A 19794-nucleotide genomic window follows, 5' to 3' on the forward strand; every position below is an offset into this window, starting at 1 on the left:
AAGTGGGTATTTTCCATGCAGCAGAGATGGGCTCGTACCAGTTAGTTCAGAACCTCTGCTTAATGCAATTCTGCCTTCAAATGAGTCAGGCTGGTCCATTTTATGCTGCCAATTTCATTTGGTTTTCGTTGTGCTAACAAATATCTATCTTGGTCTTGGGTCTCCTGTTATAGTGATTTGAGCGGCGGTTTTCCCTGCTCTCCGTCCATTTTTGCTGTTTTGGACGTTTACAGGCGAGGTCGCGTACGATAGCGAGTGCCCTTCATCAGGTTCACTGCCTTCAGGGATTTTTGCTTTCATATTTGTTTCCTGTATTGCATTTTTGTATTCGACTCGGCCAAGGGCACATTTCACTTCTAATTGCTTTGTAATTGTCTGTTGGGTGTGGGATGTTTTTGTTTTGTTTGGTTTGAAGACTTATTTACCCTTCCAGTACTTTATTGCCTTGTATTACTTCAGTATTTTATATATATTTTGCTGTTATTTATAGTAGAACATGACTGGTCATTCCATTCCAGTTTTAATGTTGCTATTCTAACTGAACTTGTTAGTAAAAGTACCCAAGTTTTTTGTTAAAAATAGTGTCTAACGCAACCACCTATCAACAGCAATAACATAACAATACCCTACTAACCTTAGCAATCACCCTGAGTACCATAGTAACAACCTGCAGAACTTGCCTGCTGCTGTGGAGCAATCACACTCACATTTCCTTCAGGAAAAACACTTTTCTATTTAGTTTGATTATACCAATGAAACCAGGGCAATATTAAAGAAAACCTGTAAATTATTATTCCAGGTAGTAATGAAAATCAGAATAAAAACAGAAACATTTACTCATTTGAAATCAGTTTTTAATTGTTATATAAAGTGTTATCTTAAAGTATGTGTGATTTATACATGATTGAACATGAAGCAGAGGTAAAGACAATGCATTATAAATGACAAATATTTCTGCCAGTCTTTCATTTCATAAGCTAAGTCAACAATAGTAATGTAGTGACAGAAGCGAAATTTTGCAGGTAGTTTTCGCACAATGAAATTTTCAATGAAATATTCAATTTAACTATGAATGCAACCCTAATGCATTACTACTTTTATTGCAGTCATGGTTGTCTTAATCATCAATAAATATTTCTTAATACAAGCAATAGTTTACTTTTAAATTTTCAAAAGACTAAACAAAATCACAAGGTAAACTGTTAGTTTGAGCTGCTTTTTGTCATAGAGCCTGTAATTTTATTTTAATGTTACAGAAACGGAGCTGATTGATGAAGAGGAACAACAATCCAGGGTGTCAGTGGCCCCAGACTGACATCAGGGAGAGGGAGAGGAGGGGGAGGGTGAGGCTGAGGAGGGCAGAGAAGTGCTGTCCTGCTCTGCTGGGCTGTGGCAACAGACCCACTACATCCCCAATGAAACTCTTGAACTTTGACGTCTTGGTGAAGACCTGCCGTGATGCCGCACGTGTGCTGGAGTTACCTGTCATTATCACTGCACCCTGGAACCATGATCCTCTTCTCTTTGAAACCAGTGCCCCCCCTGTATATCCCTGTGATGAGGAGAGGGAGGCAGAAGGAATGAGAGAAAGGCTGAGGCACATATACATCTGTAAGGGAGCAGCAGACACTGTCAGCGCAGAGGAGGATGAGCATGAAAGCGGCAGGAGCAGATTTGTGGCCCTACCGTCAGTGAGCTTAGAACTACAGTGCAGATTTGGTCAGGAGACGTGGTTGCACAGTTTTCCACTATTGCCTCCTGCTGCTGAAGACTTTGGACTGGTAGGCGGGGGAGGAGAGAGAGGTGTTGCTTCTTTCTTGAATAATCTTTCTATATTTCATATTCGGTAAAACCATTTCAAAGTGACAGAGTGGTGCTAACACACTCACCTCCACCCTGAATATTGCTCCATCCCGTCACCCAGCACTGTGCCCCACTGGTGAATACAGTGTTATCCAAGTCCAGGCACACGGGCTGGACGTAGTCGGTCAGGGTCACACTTTTGGCCAGGTGGAGCAGAGCGATGTTAGGACCTGGCAGGTTGCTCTGTTTGATGTCAGACACCCCTAGTGACACATTCATTCCCAGAACCACTGTCCACTGGCTGCTGTTGGGCTCTGAGCTGAGGTCGAATGAGTTGGAAGCACAGAAAATGGAAACATGAGGATGAAGAACTGAAGGTTTACGATCCTAATAGGTGTGTGTAGGCATAAAACTTCATAAGACATAAAAACATAACTTCATACGGGCCTCGGTGGTCAGATGCAAGAGGAACTCACTTGTTGAAGCACTCTGCTGCACTCATGACGTATCTCCGTGTGATGAGAGTGCCCCCACAGACTTGGACCCCATTTTTCTGCAGACTGACCTGCCAGGGCCACGCCCCTGCTGCTACCGACCCACTGCTGCCGCCATTGTTCAGTGGGGCGAGACCACATACATCCGCTGAGATGAAGGAGGTGGGGAAATAGAGACAGAATATTAATACAATATCCACAATCGTCTGTGGAGTTGTATGCTGTTCATACTCTGCTACTCTGCCTCTGAAATGCAGTTACAACATTAACAAGTGATCAGCCAATCAGACAGAGGGCACTTGGTACAGTTAAGTGAAACCTTCCTGTGATTTAAGCCATTTGTCTGAGGAAGGTAATCACACAACAGACACAATGAGAAAAGCGTGAAAATCTAGATGGAAATGTGAGACACTCACGCTTGGCAGTGGTGCTGGAGGTAGATGAGTGCGCTGTTGTTATGGGGGCAATGGTGGAGGTAGATGAGTGCACTGAGGTGAAGGAGAAGGGAGAGAATTAGGGAAATAATTAGCACAAGCCTCAGGATGCACTGCTCTGTTCATCATGAAGAATACCTGCTCATTGCACTCCTTAGCCAAATCGCTAATGTCGCTAAGTCACACTGAGCCATAATGAGCATAAACTCATTGGCATGTCATGTAATATGATGAGAGTACTTAGAGTCTGACTCAAAGAACATGAAGGACAAATAAGTTTGTTGCAAGTATGTCCCTGAGTGATAGTATACAGTAAGATAACATCATGGGAATTAGATATGAGAAATGTCAGCCACTCACTCAGGGTGGGGGCTGGGGAAGATGGTCTGGTAATAGGTGGGACACCAGTGCAGGTGACATTATTGTCACTGTCTGTCCCATTGGAGGTGAAAGTGACAAAGCCTGGCCTGTCAGAGGTGATGGTGGAGTTGATCCAGTCCTCATATTGGGACACCCTGGCATAGACACCAGGGAGTCCAGTTTTAACACACACATAGTTCTCAACCCCAGCCTGGACCCAAATGTGGCCGTATTTGGCGATCACTGGACTCCCGAGGTGTCCCTGCAAAAGTGAAAGCAGATTTTGATGACACTGATCTGAACTTAAAACCATCAACCAAAAACACAATGACCTGTTGTGAAGTTTGTCATATAAACAGTCAGAGACGGCGTCAGAGTGCAGGAGCTGTAAGAAATACATGAAGCTACTTTACCTGACATGTAGAGGTTCCCCCCCATGCCAGCTGGCCAGCGCACATGAAGTTCTGTGTGGTATTGAAAGAGGGCAGGGTAATCGACAGGTTGCTGTAAAGGCAGTAGCACTGTCTGTTTCCCACCACGGGAATCTTCACTTGCTGCAGATTCCCAGATGAGAAGAGGAGGGCTGAGGATCAACAGATTTTGGAAAAGGGTCATCATTTGACTGGTCAATAGCTGACAGTCTGAGAGTAAGTTGAGCAATATGTCAGAAGCCATCAGCTCAGCTCTCTGTAAAACACTGACAATCTGCAGTGTCACTTACACAGGATGTTACTTATTGAGATGAACGGATTAGACAGTGTCATCCCAGTGACCCAGGTCTCTGTGCCGCTGTAGAAGGTGCTGCCACTGGCGGCCAGGCAAACAGGCCGGATGTAGTCAGTGAAGTTCACAGCAGACTGTAACTTCACCAGAGCAATGTTGTAGCCGAGCTGTCCCACGGTGTAATTCGGATGTTGGATGATGCGACTTAAATTCCATCCTGCTTCGCTTAGATTGGATTGTTTCGAGGTTTGCTGACCCAGATAAACAACCCAACCGTTTGTAACAGCACTATGGAAAGTAGAGAGTGTTAAACATCCTGTAATGAACTAAGAAGATTAACTTTTGATGATTCTCTGAAGTCTAGCTACTGTAACATTGCAGTGTCCTGTCAGAGATAACACCAACAGGTGTGGGTCACAGGTTACCTTTAGGACTCACCTGGGGAAGCACTGGGCAGCAGTGAGCACCCACTGTCTGTTGATGAGGGATCCTTCACACCGGTAAAAATGAGTCCAGTACAGTCTGGCCTGCCAGGGCCAACTTCCCACAGAGGTGTTCTGACCCCCCACAATGCTGGCGTTAAGAGGAGCTTGGCCACATACTGGGAAGGGGAGAGGTGAGCAGAAAAAAGCCTGAACATTGACAAACTTACACTGAAACTGTGAGTTTGCATGATATTCGTATATCGCACGATGTAGCAGTGTTGGGTTTTAGACAGTTCGTTTGCTGAACACTGTTTCACATGCTGTAGAATTTATATACAGTTATACAAAATACTTAAATCTCAGTATCAGGTATAATGTTAGTGTAGGTTTCAAAGAAAGGAACAAATACATAATATTATATAACTTACCACTTGACTGTGCATATGATTCTAAAGAAAACGAAACAGAATTGCTCTGGTTAATTACTGTAAAGTGCTGCATGTAACATTTCACAACTTTAAAATCCAAATACAGGTGAAATGACACAGTGAACACGAACAAAGCTCCTATCGCCATTTGATAATGTTCCCACCGTTTTATCGTATTAATCTCACAAAATGTCACATGTGCAGCAAACTATCCCATTGCAGACATAACTCTGTCAAGAACTGACTGAATTCAGTTGTTAGACATTTAGTTTCATTCAATTTCATATTCCAGATGTTTAATTCCATTGAGTCCTTACAGAAGCTCAAAGATATCAGTTACTTGGTGTTATTAATTACTTTATCGTTTAGACTTTTTGCAGAATTTTTCGGTCTATCATTATGCATTGTAGACAACTTCATAATACATAATGCATTAATAAAGAATTATAAATACAGCTATAGCTATTTATATCTATGAAGCTCTTATCTATAATTAAGCAATAACATAGGAGAAGGAGCTTTTGAATATGTCCATTCAGCTGAAGCCAATGAAGATAATGTGTGTTAAGCAGCAAATTAATTCAGCAATAAATGAGTTTATGGAGCATCTTTGGATGTCATATCTCTTGGCATATTTTAATTCACATTTTCCCATAGCTGGATAGTTACATACATTCGAAATACACATCATACACACAACATTCAAGCAGCACAGAGGTACAACCATAACCCTCTGTCGTGGCTGAAGAACCACTTACCCTTAGCAACCAGACTCAGCACAACCACTAAGCACACACTTGTCCCAAGAGCCATTGCTTCCTGTAATGCTCGTCCTGTGTATGTATGTGCACTTGCGATCATCAGCCAATTTATACCTTGGGTTGGCTTCACTGAAAGAGCCGTACGTTTCTGTTTTACCTTGCTGACATTCCAGTTTTGATGCATTCCAATAAAAAAACATTCCAATCAAACTGGTCTATGCTGTGGGAGTGTGAACGTTTCAGAATGACTCGGATTCATGAATTGTATTCTCTGGATGGGGAACACATGTTGTTTTGGGACCAGTCTGCCACTGCAGCAGACGCGTCCTCATTAAAACAATAACTCATAAAGTATTTGATGAATCTTTGTCATATTTTATGGATGGCAAACCAGAACTGATCAAATTTTGAGACAGATCGCCCCAAAATTAACTGTATATTGATGACACAAAAGGCACCAATATGGTGAATCTTATTACACTGAGACAGGTCAGACATATGCCTGACCCCCGTAAAAGTGATTCTTTCGAAAATACCATACCACAATACCACGGTATAATGTATGCACAATATAATGGTATGAAAAACTAAGTACTCCTCTACTACTCTATTGCAGGAGGTGATAGAGGTTGGAGGGGGGAGGGTAAGGAGTAGGTTTAGATGGGGGATAGTGATGGGGCAGTCCATGGAATGAATTGTTGTTATGTCAACAGTGTCTACTCTATTCATAACCCTTGGTGTGATATTCATTTGAATAACAATAAGACAAGTAATGACACTCAAAATAGCATTTTTCATAATTTTCTTCATGTCTTTATTGCTTGATCATCCAAAGTCAAAGTCCTTGCATTTAGCAAGTAGTAGAACTTCGTTTATCAATAATAATCACCGCCATAGTTTTCCTGTAGCTGCTAATTAGTCTTGCAGAAGTCTGACAATGCCTTCTTACAACATTGTTTCATATCATTGATGTTTTGTGATTTCTATTCAGGTCATTAGCAATAGCAACTCAATTTGCTTGTGGTCTGGATTCCACAACACAAAGTTAACTTCTTTCGAAGCCATTCTGTTGTTTGCTCATCTGTTTCAGGTCATCGCCTTGTTGCTACTGATGTTTTTCCTCCAAACTGACAAACACCCAAGGAAGCGAAAACCAACATAACATTACAGCTGTTTCTTTCTGTTTATTGTTAGATATGAACCCATGGGCAGCAGACAGTGTCCATTAGTAACGAACATATTTGATGACGGACATTAAATAATAAGGACGAGGGGACAAGCACTAACATCTTGGTGACTGCAACACACACAGAACAAGGTTAAAATAACCATTTTGAAAAAACTGCACCCAGTTACAGTGACTGAAAAGTCGTTTCAGCCTGACATTATAAAACGTGCTTCCCTAAATCCAGAGACTGTTATAGGAAACTAGTAATTACTTGGTCTTGGGGTTGCTGATTAGAATGAGATGTATAAGAGTGTGGAGCCTGAGAGAAGTTCCGTACAAGCTGTGGAATTCTGGCTAACTCAGAAACAGGAGATGTTGGTGTAACCGGTCAGTAATCCCGCATTGCTTTTTTTCCTTGTGGTTAAGCACATTCCTGTGGCACCGTTGAAGATTCCTTCCTTATATTGTTAAAGCTGACAGGAATAGAAACCAAAACTCATCTTAATGAAAATAAACAAAGAGGCTTCTCTTCTACACATGAACATAACAATACACAAGGATAAAATACAGTTCATATTAATGCTAACTGCATATATGTATAATAAAATGGGTGTTGTGAGACATTATTACCTTGACTGTAGTATTAGATTATACAAAGGAATGACCTAAATAACACAATGGATATTGAAAATGTAAAGGGCTCATTCTGGCAAAGCTTATAAACGTATGGAGGGCTGGAACCCACATACAATCCACATACAAGCAATTACAGAGGACACCTCTGTCAGGTACAGACTTAAATAAACATAAAATACACTTAAAATACCCTGATTTTGTGCAATTACACAGAGGATAAACCCAGATACAGGCACACTGAGGCACAAAGCCAGGGATGAGACACCGGTTCACCAGAAAGACACCCAGAGACAGAACCCCAACAGGTCAGCCACAACATTAAAACCACTGAGACGCGAAGTAAATAACATTGATTATCTAATTCCAATGTCACATCTCAGGGTGCCTTTATGTATTAGACATGTGAACAGTCAGTTCTTGAAGTTCACGTGTTGTAAGCGAGAAAAATATAAGGATCTGAGCGGTTTTGACAATGGCCAAACTGTGATGGCTTGATGGCTGGTCTTGTAGGGTGTTCTCAGTATGCAGTGATTATTATCTACCAAAAATAGTCCAATGATGGTGAACATAGCAACAGGGTCTTATTGATGCATGTGGGGAGCAAAGGCTAGCCCATCTGGTCCAATCCCACAGGAGAATCACTGTAGCACAATTAGCTGTGATAGAAAGGTGTCAGAACACACAGTGCATCCCGGCTTGCTGTGTATAGGGCTGCGTAGCTGCAGACCGGTCAGAGTGCCCATGTTGACCCCTGTCCACCACCAAACACGCCTACAATGGGCACATGAGTGTCAGAGCTGGACCATGGAACAATGGTAGAAGGTGGCCTGGTCTGGTGAGTCATATTTTCTGTTACATCATGTAGATGGCCATCATTTTCCTGGGGAAGAGATGGCACCAGGATGCACTATGGGGAGAAGGCAAGCCAGCAGAGGCAGCATGATGCTCTGGACAGTATTCTGTTGAGAAACCTTGGGTCCTGCCATTCATGTTTATGTTACTTGTCACATATACTTCCTACCTAAACATTGTTGTCTATGCCTTGATGCGTCCGACCTGTTCTGGTGGCACGAAGGGGGCCTATACAAATTAGGCAGGCGGTGTTAAGGTCAAGGCTGATGAGTGTAAGCTTCATTTCCGCATTGAACCTTAAGCTTAAGCCCCCAGCGATACTTACTGCTCAGACTGAGAAGGGTTTGAAGCCAGCTACCTCCCGTTCAATTCTACAGTCGAAACAATGGTTTAATGATCTGTCCATCACAAGTGTGTTAATAAAGCTTCTAAAAAGACCTCCAGCAGACTTAGATTATGGGACATTGTAGATGCATTCCAACCTGATTACAACAGCACCTTGACAACTGATTGCCTTTAGAGTGCTGCTTAACATCAGACTGGATGTTTGATGCCATGGAAGTTATTAAATTCACCATTTAAACCCATTTCCTTGGGTTAACCTGCATACTGTAGGCCTATGGCCTGTACTACGAAGCATGGTTACTGGCTTATTGGGGTAACTTGTCGCATGTCCCTTATCCCAAATGACCTATGGTAGCATCATGTTCCAACTGCGACCATCCCCCACAACTTCCCATTTTAGCATGGATTTGAAGGGTATGATAGACGGAGGTACGGAGATGTTTCATCTCCACCTGGGCACACGGCTCTTTTATTTTGCAGGACATGAATGCAGATCCTGTCTCTCCTTGGGGTGTCCCTCTCGGCTAGCGAGGAGGAATAGCAACTTGGCCACATTCTTACACATCGCCTTCCTCACCTACCTGCCCAGACCTCAGCTTCCACATTTCCACAGGACCTTCCATGTTTATATCTGGACTATTCAGAATTCTGCATTATAAATTGGGTCTTTATTTTGGACTTCCTCTACTGGCCCAAGGAGGATGGGCTCCCCCCTCTGACTCTGGTTTCTCCCAAAGTTTCTTCTTGGTTGGCAGTATTTATCTTGCTCACTGGGGGGTTTTGGGCAGGGACAATGTAATGTTGTCAAAATGCGCTATACAAATAAATTGAACTATATTGACCTGAATTAAACTGAATTAAAAATCGGAATATGAAAAAAAAGCAATCATTTAAAATGTTTAAAAGTTTTTAATTGACATATAAAGTAGTATCATATATCTGACTACACATGATTAAACATGAACAGTGGTAAAGACAACTGATTGGAAAATATATATTACATAGATACTGCTTACATTTCAGAAGCTAAAAGTCAACAGTAGTAAGATGAGAGAAGCAGAATTTTGTGGAAATTTTCTGTACAATTAAATATCCAGTTATAACGAGTTTAAATTTAATTGTAAATAATTAAGTTCAGTCAGGTTTGTCTTGATTATTAATAAATATTTTAATACAGGCAGTAATTTGCTTTTAATTTTTAAAATGGTAAACAAAATTAAATGATAAAAGACAGGTTAGAGTAAACAAAAAGGTACTAAACTAAACGGTTAGATTGAGATACTTTCTGTCATACAGCCTGTAATTTTGTTTTAATGTTACAGAAACGGTGCTGATTAATGAGACGAAAAACAGTTGAGGATGTCAGTGGCCCCAGACTGACATCAGGGAGAGGGAGAGGAGGGGGAGGGTGAGGCTGAGGAGGGCAGAGAAGTGCTGTCCTGCTCTGCCGGGCTGTGGCATCGGCCCCACATTCCCTTTGAGGAAATTCTTGAACCTGGACAGCGATGTAAAGATCTGCTGTGGTGTCGTTTGTGAGCTGGAGCTATTTTTCATTATCACTGCACCCTGGAACCAGGTACTGCTGTTCTGGGAAACCAGTGCCCCCCCTGTATATCCCTGTGATGAGGAGAGGGAGGCAGAAGGAATGAGAGAAAGGCTGAGGCACATATGCATCTGTAAGGGAGCAGCAGACACTGTCAGCGCAGAGGAGGATGAGCATGAAAGGGGCAGGAGCAGATTCGTGGCCCTACCGTCAGTGAGCTTAGAGCTGGAGTGCAGATGTCATCAGATGAGACGGACGCACAGTCTTCCACCGACGTCTCCTGCTGGTGAACTGCAAGGTGGGGTGGGGGAGGGTTCTTATGACTTGCATAAACTTCCAATATTTTATACTCAGTGACGCAGGACACTATTTGAAAGTGAGACATGTGGGTGCATGCTGACTCACTCACCTCCGCCCTCATCACTGTTCAATCGTGTCACCCAGCACTGTGCTCCACTGGTGAATACAGTGTTATCCAAGTCCAGGCACACGGGCTGGATGTAGTCGGCCAGGGTCACACTTTTGGCCAGGTGGAGCAGAGCGATGTTAGGACCTGGCAGGTTGCTCAGGGTGATGTCAGACACCCCAAGTGACACGTTCATTCCCAGAACCACTGTCCACTGGCTGCTGTTGGGCACTGAGCTGAGCTCGGATGAGTTGGAAGCACAGAAAATGGAAACATGAGGATGTAGAACTGAAGCGTTGGTCATCGCTAAAGGTTTGATATCTGAATACATGTAGGCACATAACATCATAAAGCTAATGTACATTCCTATAGAGCTTGGTGGTCAGTTGCGAGAGGAACTGACCTGTTGAAGCACTCTGCTGCGCTCAAGACGTATATCTGTGTGATGAGAGTGCCCCCGCAGACCTGGACCCCATTCTTGCGCAGGCTGACCTGCCAGGGCCACATCCCGGCCTCCACAAACTCACTGTTCAAAGCATTATTCAGTGGGGCGAAACCACATACACCCGCTGAGGCTTAGGAGGTGAGGGAACAAAGGCGGAGTATCAATACAATACCCAGGATCATCTGCTAAGATCTACGCTAGTCATACTCTGCTACTCTGCCTCTGAAGTGCAGTTACAACATAAACCAGTGATCAGCCAATCAGACTGAGGGCACTTGGTACAGTTATGTGAAGCCTCCCTGTGTTGTAAGACGTCTGTCTGAGGAAACCAATCACACGATAGACAAAATAAGAATAACCTATGAACCCAATGAGACATTAAAGATGGGAATGTCAGACACTCACGTTGGGTAATGGTGGTGGAGGTAGATGAATTCTCTGAGGTGAAGGAGGCTGGAGAACAAAGGCAAGTATTAATACAATACCCAAGATGGTCCGCTGAGATTTACACCGGTCATACTCTGTTACTCCACCCAGAGTTATATTTACATGATCAGAGGCCCCCTAACTCTTTCCTATGATGATGTGGTTGTGAACTGGGGAGGCGGGGGTGGGGTGGTGACAGTAATATGTGTTGAGTTTGGAGGCAGGTAATTAGGTATTAAACAAAGTTAATTGTGGCCCCTTTTAGCGAAGACCCCTGGGCTTCAGCCTGGGTAACCCCGTGCATTAAGGCACCAAAGACTCCGCCTCTAAAATGCAGGTACAATATCAACCAGCAGTTACCCAGTCAGACAGAGAGCTATTGGTTCAGTTTTGTGAAGGCTTCCTGTACTGTCAGAGGTCTGTCTGAGGAAGGCAATCACACAACAGACACAATGAGAATAACCTAAGCACCCAACGGCAAATTAGAGATGGGAAATGTCAGACACTCACATTGGTCAGTGGTGGTCGGCATGGATGAATTCTCTGTTGTGTTGAAGGTGAAGGCGGAGCTAAATGAATACGCTGAGGTGAAGGAGGTGAGAATTAGGAAGGGAATCAGTACAAACCCCAGGATGTACTGGTCTGTTCGTAATGAGGAAAGCCACGTTATGATCTGTGGTCAAATCTCTATTATCTAAATTATTACAGTAACGACGAGCAATAATAACCCAGATCCTGTAACATGATGAGAATGATTTGAGTCAATTTAGAAAGGAAACAATAAGAACATGAAATGAATAAGATAACATCATGAGATTTAGGCATGAGAAATATCAGCCACTCACACGGGGTGGAGGATGTGGGAGTTGGTGTTACACAGGTGCCATTGTTGCTCTCTGTCCCATTGGAGAGGAAAGCGACAAAGCATGGCTGGTCAGTGGCGATGGTGAAGTTGATCCAGTTCTCATAATGGGACACCCGGGTGAAAACTTCAGGGTAGTTTGTTTCTACACAGCCAAAGCTCGCAACCCCAGCCTGGACCCAGACAGAGCCCTGCTGGACCACCAGTGGACCCCCAGAGTCTCCCTGCAAGTACATTATCACAAGTAGAGAAATTACCATCCGTGAAATTCTTTCATATACCAACAGTGAAGCCTGTAAGCACAGGGACAGCTCTCAGCTACATGCCCTGGAAATAACTATGAAGCTGCTGTACCTGACACGAGCCCTTCCCTCCTTGTAGGAGACCGGCACATATCATGTTGTCTGTGATTGTGATGTTTACCATTTCGTAAAGGCAGCTACAGATCCCATTTCCTACTACAGGGGTCTGCACTTCCTGTAGAGTCGCAGTTGATCGAGGAGAGACTGGGGTGAACAAAACATTGGTTTGACTGGGGGAACGGATAAATCACATTAGAACACTGGTCCAGCCAGCTCTTCAGCTGGCATCTAATGTTTCATTTATGGATTTAGGATGATGTTAATTATTGAGATCAGGAGCAGAACTGATATGTCAGGATGCAGATATGATCACATACCATTCGAGCTAACATCTCCCCAGCCAGTGACCCAGGTCTCAGTGCCATTGTAGAAGGTGCTGCTATTGTCTGCCAGGCAGATGGGCTGGATGTAGTTGGTGAAGTACACAGCGGCATTGAGCTTCAGTAGAGCGATGTCATTATCGTGTGTCTGACTGTCGTAAAGCGGATGAAGGACGATGCGGGCGGGATTCACATTTCCCTGATTCTGCTGGCCCAGATACACACTCCAGCCGGTTGGGTTTGTGCTACAGCAAACGAAAGAATCAGGAGCAACACCTAGCATGCATGCTCTTCATCTTCCTGAAGTATTTCAGGAAGTACCTCAGCATGTTTTTGGACTGTGGAGGGAAACCGGAGTACCCGGAGAAAACCCCACGACGACATGGGAAGAACATGCAAACTCCGCACAGTCCTCCGGGTACTCCGGTTTCCCCCCACAGTCCAAAAACATGCTGAGGCTAATTGGAGTTGCTAAATTGCCCATAGGTGTGCATGTGTGAGTGAATGGTGTGTGAGTGTGCCCTGCGATGGGCTGGCCCCCCATCCTGGGTTGTTCCCTGCCTCGTGCCCATTGCTTCCGGAATAGGCTCCGGACCCCCTGCGACCCAGTAGGATAAGCGGTTTGGAAAATGGATGGATGGATGGATAATAATAATAATTTAATAAATAGTAATAAAAAAATAGGCAAAACACCTCTGACTTAAAATTTCAAGGGTTATGATATATGTCTTACACTGACAGTAATATAACATTAAAATGGAAGGTTGGTTTGTTAAACCCGGAGCAAACTTTGTTTTCCTGTCAATTTGCCTCGATGTTTTATATACAATCAACTTCTCAGTCTCGATTCAAAGATTCTAAAGTTTTTATTGTTAGTGCGTTACACTCAACAAGATTATGTTACTGACTTTCCGGCCAATGCAATCACAAACATTAAGTAAACTATATATAGAAGAAGTAAACGATATGCAAAAGAAGTAAACTATGTATCAACATAGACGATATAAAATGGTATATTCCTAAAAATTATCTATTAGCTGGTAGCATGATGCCATTAAACTATTTTTTTCCTTTTTAAACCGCAACTCCATTTTAATATGAACATCTGTTCACAGTTTAAATGTGTTTGCGTAACATGCTCCTTCACTGATAGTCTTGAATAATTATTTTCTTAACTGTTCATCCTTCGGCAGTGTTTACATCACAACTCACCTGGGGAAGCAGTGGGCAGCAGTGAGCACCCACTGTCTGTTGATGAGGGATCCCCCGCACATGTGGAAACCATTCCAGTACAGAGTGGCCTGCCAGGGCCAACTTGCCACAGAGGTGTTCTGACCCCCCACTGTCCTGGTGTTGAGAGGAGCTTGGCCAAGCACTGGGAGGGGGGAGAGGTGAGCAGGTAAAGGGCTGAACATGGACCAACTTACGCTGACATACACTGGCAGTTTTAGCGCAATGTTTCAAAGAAAGGAACAAACTCATAATATTAACAAATTTGGCATTTGCAGGACTGGGCTACATAAGCAATATAACGAATTATTGTCATATTATTGAAATTTAAAACATGAAACTTCGAGAAACTGGTCAGTAAGGAACATAGCAGAGACAAGCGCAATTCCAGCCAATCACATCGTAGTCTTTTAAGACATGGGTGGCGTGGCAGTACTTTCTGCAGTTTAAAACAAAGAAGTGGACCTAGACAACCCTACCAGTTAGTAAGGGTTAATTATTCAGTATAACCGGCGTGACATGCACGAGCTGCAAGAGTGCAGTATGTACATGTAATTGCAATTTTTTCTCATCTCTGTAATTGTTGCCCTGGATTTTATTAAATCGCGGTTGTTCCCGAACTTCACCCAGGATCTGGGCTCCCGATCACTTCCAGAGGTTACGTGCCCGACCACCCACTGCTATTGGAAGCGCCCGGTCATCAACGACTCGGCAGATGAGCCAGAAGAGCTGAGTGTCCTGGATCTGGCCAGGTGATGAGCAACAGACGATAGGGTCCGGTGAGGAGGAGCAGGACCTTCCCCCTCTGGACCATGAACTCAGGGAGGCCGCACAGCCCCATGGCTTAACCCCAACGACCAGAAACGTAGGCCATGAATATTTCACCCTCCTGGGCTTGTGTGGGAGGCTTTATGAAGAACCCCTGGTGCAGGCTTCTCTTGTAGCTGTGCAGCTACTACAGAGGGTTGATTGGGAGATGGCAGTTGTGCGTCCGATCACTCCACCCCAGAAGGTGAAACGGTTGCGGAGAGCCTAAAGGAGGTGCTCCGCCTGAGGAGGGAAACTAATCTCCATTCCCGCCCTGAGTCGGCTGCCTCCACACTGCCTTCTACCGCGCAGCCTGCGGAATCCACGCCGCTGTAGGACGAGTTACCTGTCGCCGCTGCCGCAGTCTCAGAGTCCAGTGCAGGGGTAGCCGGCACTGCTGCCGCAGTCTCGAGTTCAGCCGGGGAGAAGCCACTCTGGCTCTGTCCGGCACCTCGAAGTCAGGGAGGTGAAAGTGGAAAAAGGGATCCCGCCTGAACTGACCCTGACAAGGGTGAGATCACCCCTGTGCCCTTCACCCCTGCCTTGGTGTTAACTGCGTCCTCCATGGTGTTCCTGAGATGTCCAAGGTGCTCCGCCTGTCACCTGATGTACTCTGCTCACCTCCAAAGATACGCAGAAGGGGCCTATGCTGCCCTGTCCGGCCCAAGCGAGGCCTCAGGTGATCCGCAGACATTCAAGCCAGAAATGACTGCTGCTTTGCGGATGCCCAACCCAGAAAAGGATGCTACTCTGCAAGCACCCAGCCCAGAAAAAGCCACTACTGGCCCAGGAAAGGTGGCCGCTGCTCCGCCAGCATCCAACTTGGCAGAATTCACTGCTACTGCTGCATCCCTTTCCTGGTCCTTCCATGTGTCAGTCCTCTCTCTGTCCTTTTGTTTGCCCAGCTTGTCATCCTTGCATTCCCTCTCTCTGTCCATCCCTTGGTTTCCTCTCTTAGCCAGGTATATTAGCATCTTTTAGTCCTGTGCTCCCTGTTCAGTCATTGTTCTTTGCCTGCGTTTGTTTCCCTGCCTGTTTCCCGCCATAAACACTCCTGCGAGTGGTTTCCCTTGCTCAGTTTTTGTTGATATTTCTGTAACCCACAGAAGACAATCCACAAATATGTACCATGATCCATAAATTTAACTATCCAAAAATATGCATTTTTATTTGTATTTGTATAAACTCATATCCACAAAAAAATACAGCATGATTTGTACACCAGAATAGGTTTTTCTTCAGATTTCTGGATCACTTCTTGTTTGTGGATCACATTACCTACCTATTTGCGGATTTTGTGTTCATTTCGTACCGAGGCTGATCAAGTGATCTGTACACCTGAAACAGGTTTTGCACATTTGTGGATCACTTCCCTTCCACTACTGGATCACTTGACACTTGTGACTTCCCTCCTGCTTATTTAAGGATTTTTGTCCTATTCTTACGACACCTGATATGTAGAAAAAAATCCACAAACATGAGGTGCAGGTATTACTGTAGCTACACTAGCAGGTAGAATAAGGCTAAAATAAGCTTCTCTATTTAAGCTCCGTGAAGCTGGTCCTGCTATAATCAGCACAAACAAAAAAATCCATTGTTTGGTTAGTGTTACATTTGTGCTGTTTTGTCCCGCTGGTTTCATGTTAAGGAAAATAACGATTATTCTTTCCATACGATGGCATCATCCAGATCACCTACAACAGCACATGGACATAAAACTGGGCTGTTTATTTAGTGCTGTGTTAGAGCCACAACAACATTTGGGGCAGCAAAATACATTCTGTGCCACAAAAGAATTATTTCATGACAAAATCAAGTAATGTCTTGCTGCATTTTATCCACAGAAAGACAAACTCCAGTTACATTTTGTCAACATACGCATAAAAAGCACTTTTCATTTTGTGCACACGACTGATATCAGCACCTTGCTTTTCGCGGACAGAAGTCTGAATGTGTCTGCTTTCGTGAATAAAAAAGAAAGCCATTTCATTCTCAAAATTTTGTTCTGTCAACTAAACAAATTCATTTGTGTACAAAATGCATTTCGTAAGTGAAAGAAAGCCATTTGGTGAACGAAATGCATTTCATGAATTAAAATTCACGTTTACATTTGCAATTTTGCATAATATGTTAGGCTTGTATTTATTTTTGTTTAAAGTTTATATTTTAGTTGCTTTCATATAATGCTATAATTCAAACTTGAAGGTGTATTTTGTTTTCTTGTTATATTTAGTGAGCCTTATATTGCTGCTACAGTTTAAACTTGAAAGTACAATGTCTTACATTTGGTATTTTATATAGCAATATTTTATATGGGTCCTGTAATCATTTGCTTTTGAAAAGTGTTTTCCATCCATCCATCCATCCATTTTCCAAACCGCTTATCCTACTGCGTCGTATGGGGTCCGAGCCTATCCCGGAAGCAATGGGCACGAGGCGAAAAATGTTTTATATTACATTAATATATTATTCTTTTACATCATTTATTATTTGCCCAAAAGTTCTAAATAATCACAATACAGTACCATGGTCATTATATTTAATTATTAATTCATTGAATTTACAGAAAGTGTACTAAGTCATGACATACAACACTGGAAAACATTGAAACCAGAGAATAATCGTTAGTTTCACTCATTTTTCAGGTTATCATCACTTCTTCCCTCTACCTGGCTAGTTTTTGGTCATTCCCAGTGTCTCCTGCTTCACCTTGTCCTTGTGTACTGCTTTCTTAGAAACCTAGAGCCAGGAAGCAACCTGCCGCTCAGCGTAGCCTTCTGCCAGCAGAACCGGGATTAAACCAGGATTTAAGGATGCAGATTTTTTAAAAAATATAGAGCGGTCTCAATTTCTTTCAGAGCTGTATATCGGTATCAGGATATGAGATTTTGGTCAAATCGCACAGCCGTAGTGTAGACATTCATCAGACAATGTTTTTGTGAAGAAGTCATATGATTCATGACATAGTTTCTGACTTTTCACATTCACAAGGACAAATGTCGTCTGATTCACTAAGCATTGTTGCTGCCATTTTGGGGCATTCTGTCTCAAACTTTAACCACTGGCAGTTCAGCACCCAGATGACGCTTCTACAAAGTTTGGAAAGTATCCGTCGAAAATCATTTGAATTACTGTCTTGGCAGTATCAAGTGTCATAACTGCTCCTTTTACTACTATGCATAATGCTGCAATTTTGGGGCACTCCTGTTTTGAAAAGCATCGAAAGACATTTCTTTTTAACAAAACCTTTGGTTCCTCCACTTAGAGGTTTTAAAATTGTTTACTTTTATACTGTTTATTCCGTCTCTTTTATTTTAACTTGTAGCCCTTTGAGATCTTGTGATGAAAAGGGCATTATAAATAAAATGCATTATTATTATTATTATTATTCAGTCCATCTCAAAATTTTACCATTTTTAGGTCCACTCATATACAACGCATGTGCAGTTTGAAAAACAACAAACGGTTTTTTGAGTTATCATCTTAACAAGCGAAATGTCAACGGTAGCAGCGGCCCGATGCTAAAACCACATGTAATCCCAAATATATGGGGAACACCTTCCTCTGCTTCAGTTTTAATTGTAATATGTATTAAGCAGCAAAGTAAAGCAATAAGAAACCAACCTATGTGGCATCTGTTTGGATGTGGATAAAAATATGCCAGATATGACATTTACCCATAGGTGGATAGTTAATTTAATGTTTATTATGCATGTAGCATTCAAGCAGCACAGCTCAACCGTGATCCTTTCTCTTGTGGCTGAAGTTTTACTTACCCTTAGTGAGCAGACTGAACACCACCACAAAGCACACTCTTGTCCCAAGAGCCATTGCTTCCAGTGAAGCTCCCACTCTGTGCGCGTGTCTTTGCTACTGTTAAACTTTTATCTTGGACTAACTTAATTTTACCCTCAACACATCCCAACCTACCTGTCTAGCTTTTTATCCTGGAATCTGCAAACATTAGTGTCTAGAGTTTATAGTCAACAACAGGTCTGAGGGTGAAGACACCTTGTTAATGAGAGCGTGTAAAAATGTCATGGATGAAACGTAGAGCCTTCAGCACATTGTTGACCCCAATGCATTGAACACGTTAAACCAGAGGTCTCAAATTTACATAAACGTAGCAGGCTGACGTGTAGGTTAAGGGGGTTCCTCCTTGGTACTGGGCCGGTGTATATAATGAGGGGGGTGGTGAATTAACATGTCTCTGCATGCAGGATCATTATTCACACCAATGGATCTTCTAACTACTAATCCCGATCAGGGTCACAGTGTGTGTGTGGGGGGGGGGGGGGGGGGGGGGGGTGTCAGTGCATCACAGGGCAAATATACACATTATGGGCTATTTCGACACCAAATGAACCCAAGTGCATGTCTGAGTCATATGAAGAAACCTAGGTGACTCAGGAAAAGTCTACAGACACACCCTACACACACACACACACACACACACACACACACACACACACACACACACACACACACACACACACACACACACACACACACACACACACAACACACCCTACACACACCCACACACCCTGCAGACCCACCCAGAGATACTTACATTAACCTGCATGGAGATGAGTAAATTAGCTAAAACAATTTCATGAAGTACATTACAGTGAACAAAAAAAAAAAACATGGAATTTACTTTAGTAAGAAAAAAAATTAAAACCACCTTAGAGACAAAACAAGATGCAAAACAAGAGGTTGGGGCAAACGGCTCAGGATGGTGAAATCTACATTTTTAGGATGAATAAGCAGCTACAGGAAATGCTGCTGTTCTGGATATTCCTCACGCTCCACTGATTTGGAGGAACTGTGCAGGATCCATTTTCTGCTTCATTCCTATTCATCTCTGGGAACCAGTTTATCTGCTCCAGTCACCCTAACTATACGCGCATGAACACCACCATGCCTCAAAAGTGCTTGATTTGACCGTGCTGACAAGACCT

The 19794-nt window shown here is 43.2% G+C and overlaps 1 protein-coding gene across 1 annotated transcript; it reads right to left on the reverse strand.

Moving 5' to 3' along the window:
- Positions 1-921: 921 nt before the first annotated feature.
- LOC125718430 (transmembrane protease serine 9-like) lies at positions 922-18794 on the reverse strand. The gene is made up of 23 exons (XM_048992282.1): positions 18607-18794; positions 14006-14168; positions 12791-13038; positions 12466-12617; positions 12095-12335; positions 11760-11831; positions 11229-11276; positions 10782-10953; positions 10382-10614; positions 10181-10263; positions 9807-10046; positions 7463-7469; positions 5426-5557; positions 4668-4688; positions 4253-4415; positions 3813-4102; positions 3505-3674; positions 3092-3353; positions 2714-2785; positions 2280-2445; positions 1890-2122; positions 1687-1778; positions 922-1552 (listed from the first exon to the last, which is right to left on the reverse strand). The coding sequence occupies exons 1-23, from the start codon at positions 18659-18661 to the stop codon at positions 1298-1300; spliced, it is 3570 nt and encodes a 1189-aa protein (XP_048848239.1). The 5' UTR covers positions 18662-18794; the 3' UTR covers positions 922-1297.
- Between the last annotated feature and the right edge of the window lie 1000 nt (positions 18795-19794).

The sequence above is a fragment of the Brienomyrus brachyistius genome, chromosome 22, assembly GCF_023856365.1.
Source record: "Brienomyrus brachyistius isolate T26 chromosome 22, BBRACH_0.4, whole genome shotgun sequence".
NCBI lineage: Eukaryota > Metazoa > Chordata > Actinopteri > Osteoglossiformes > Mormyridae > Brienomyrus > Brienomyrus brachyistius.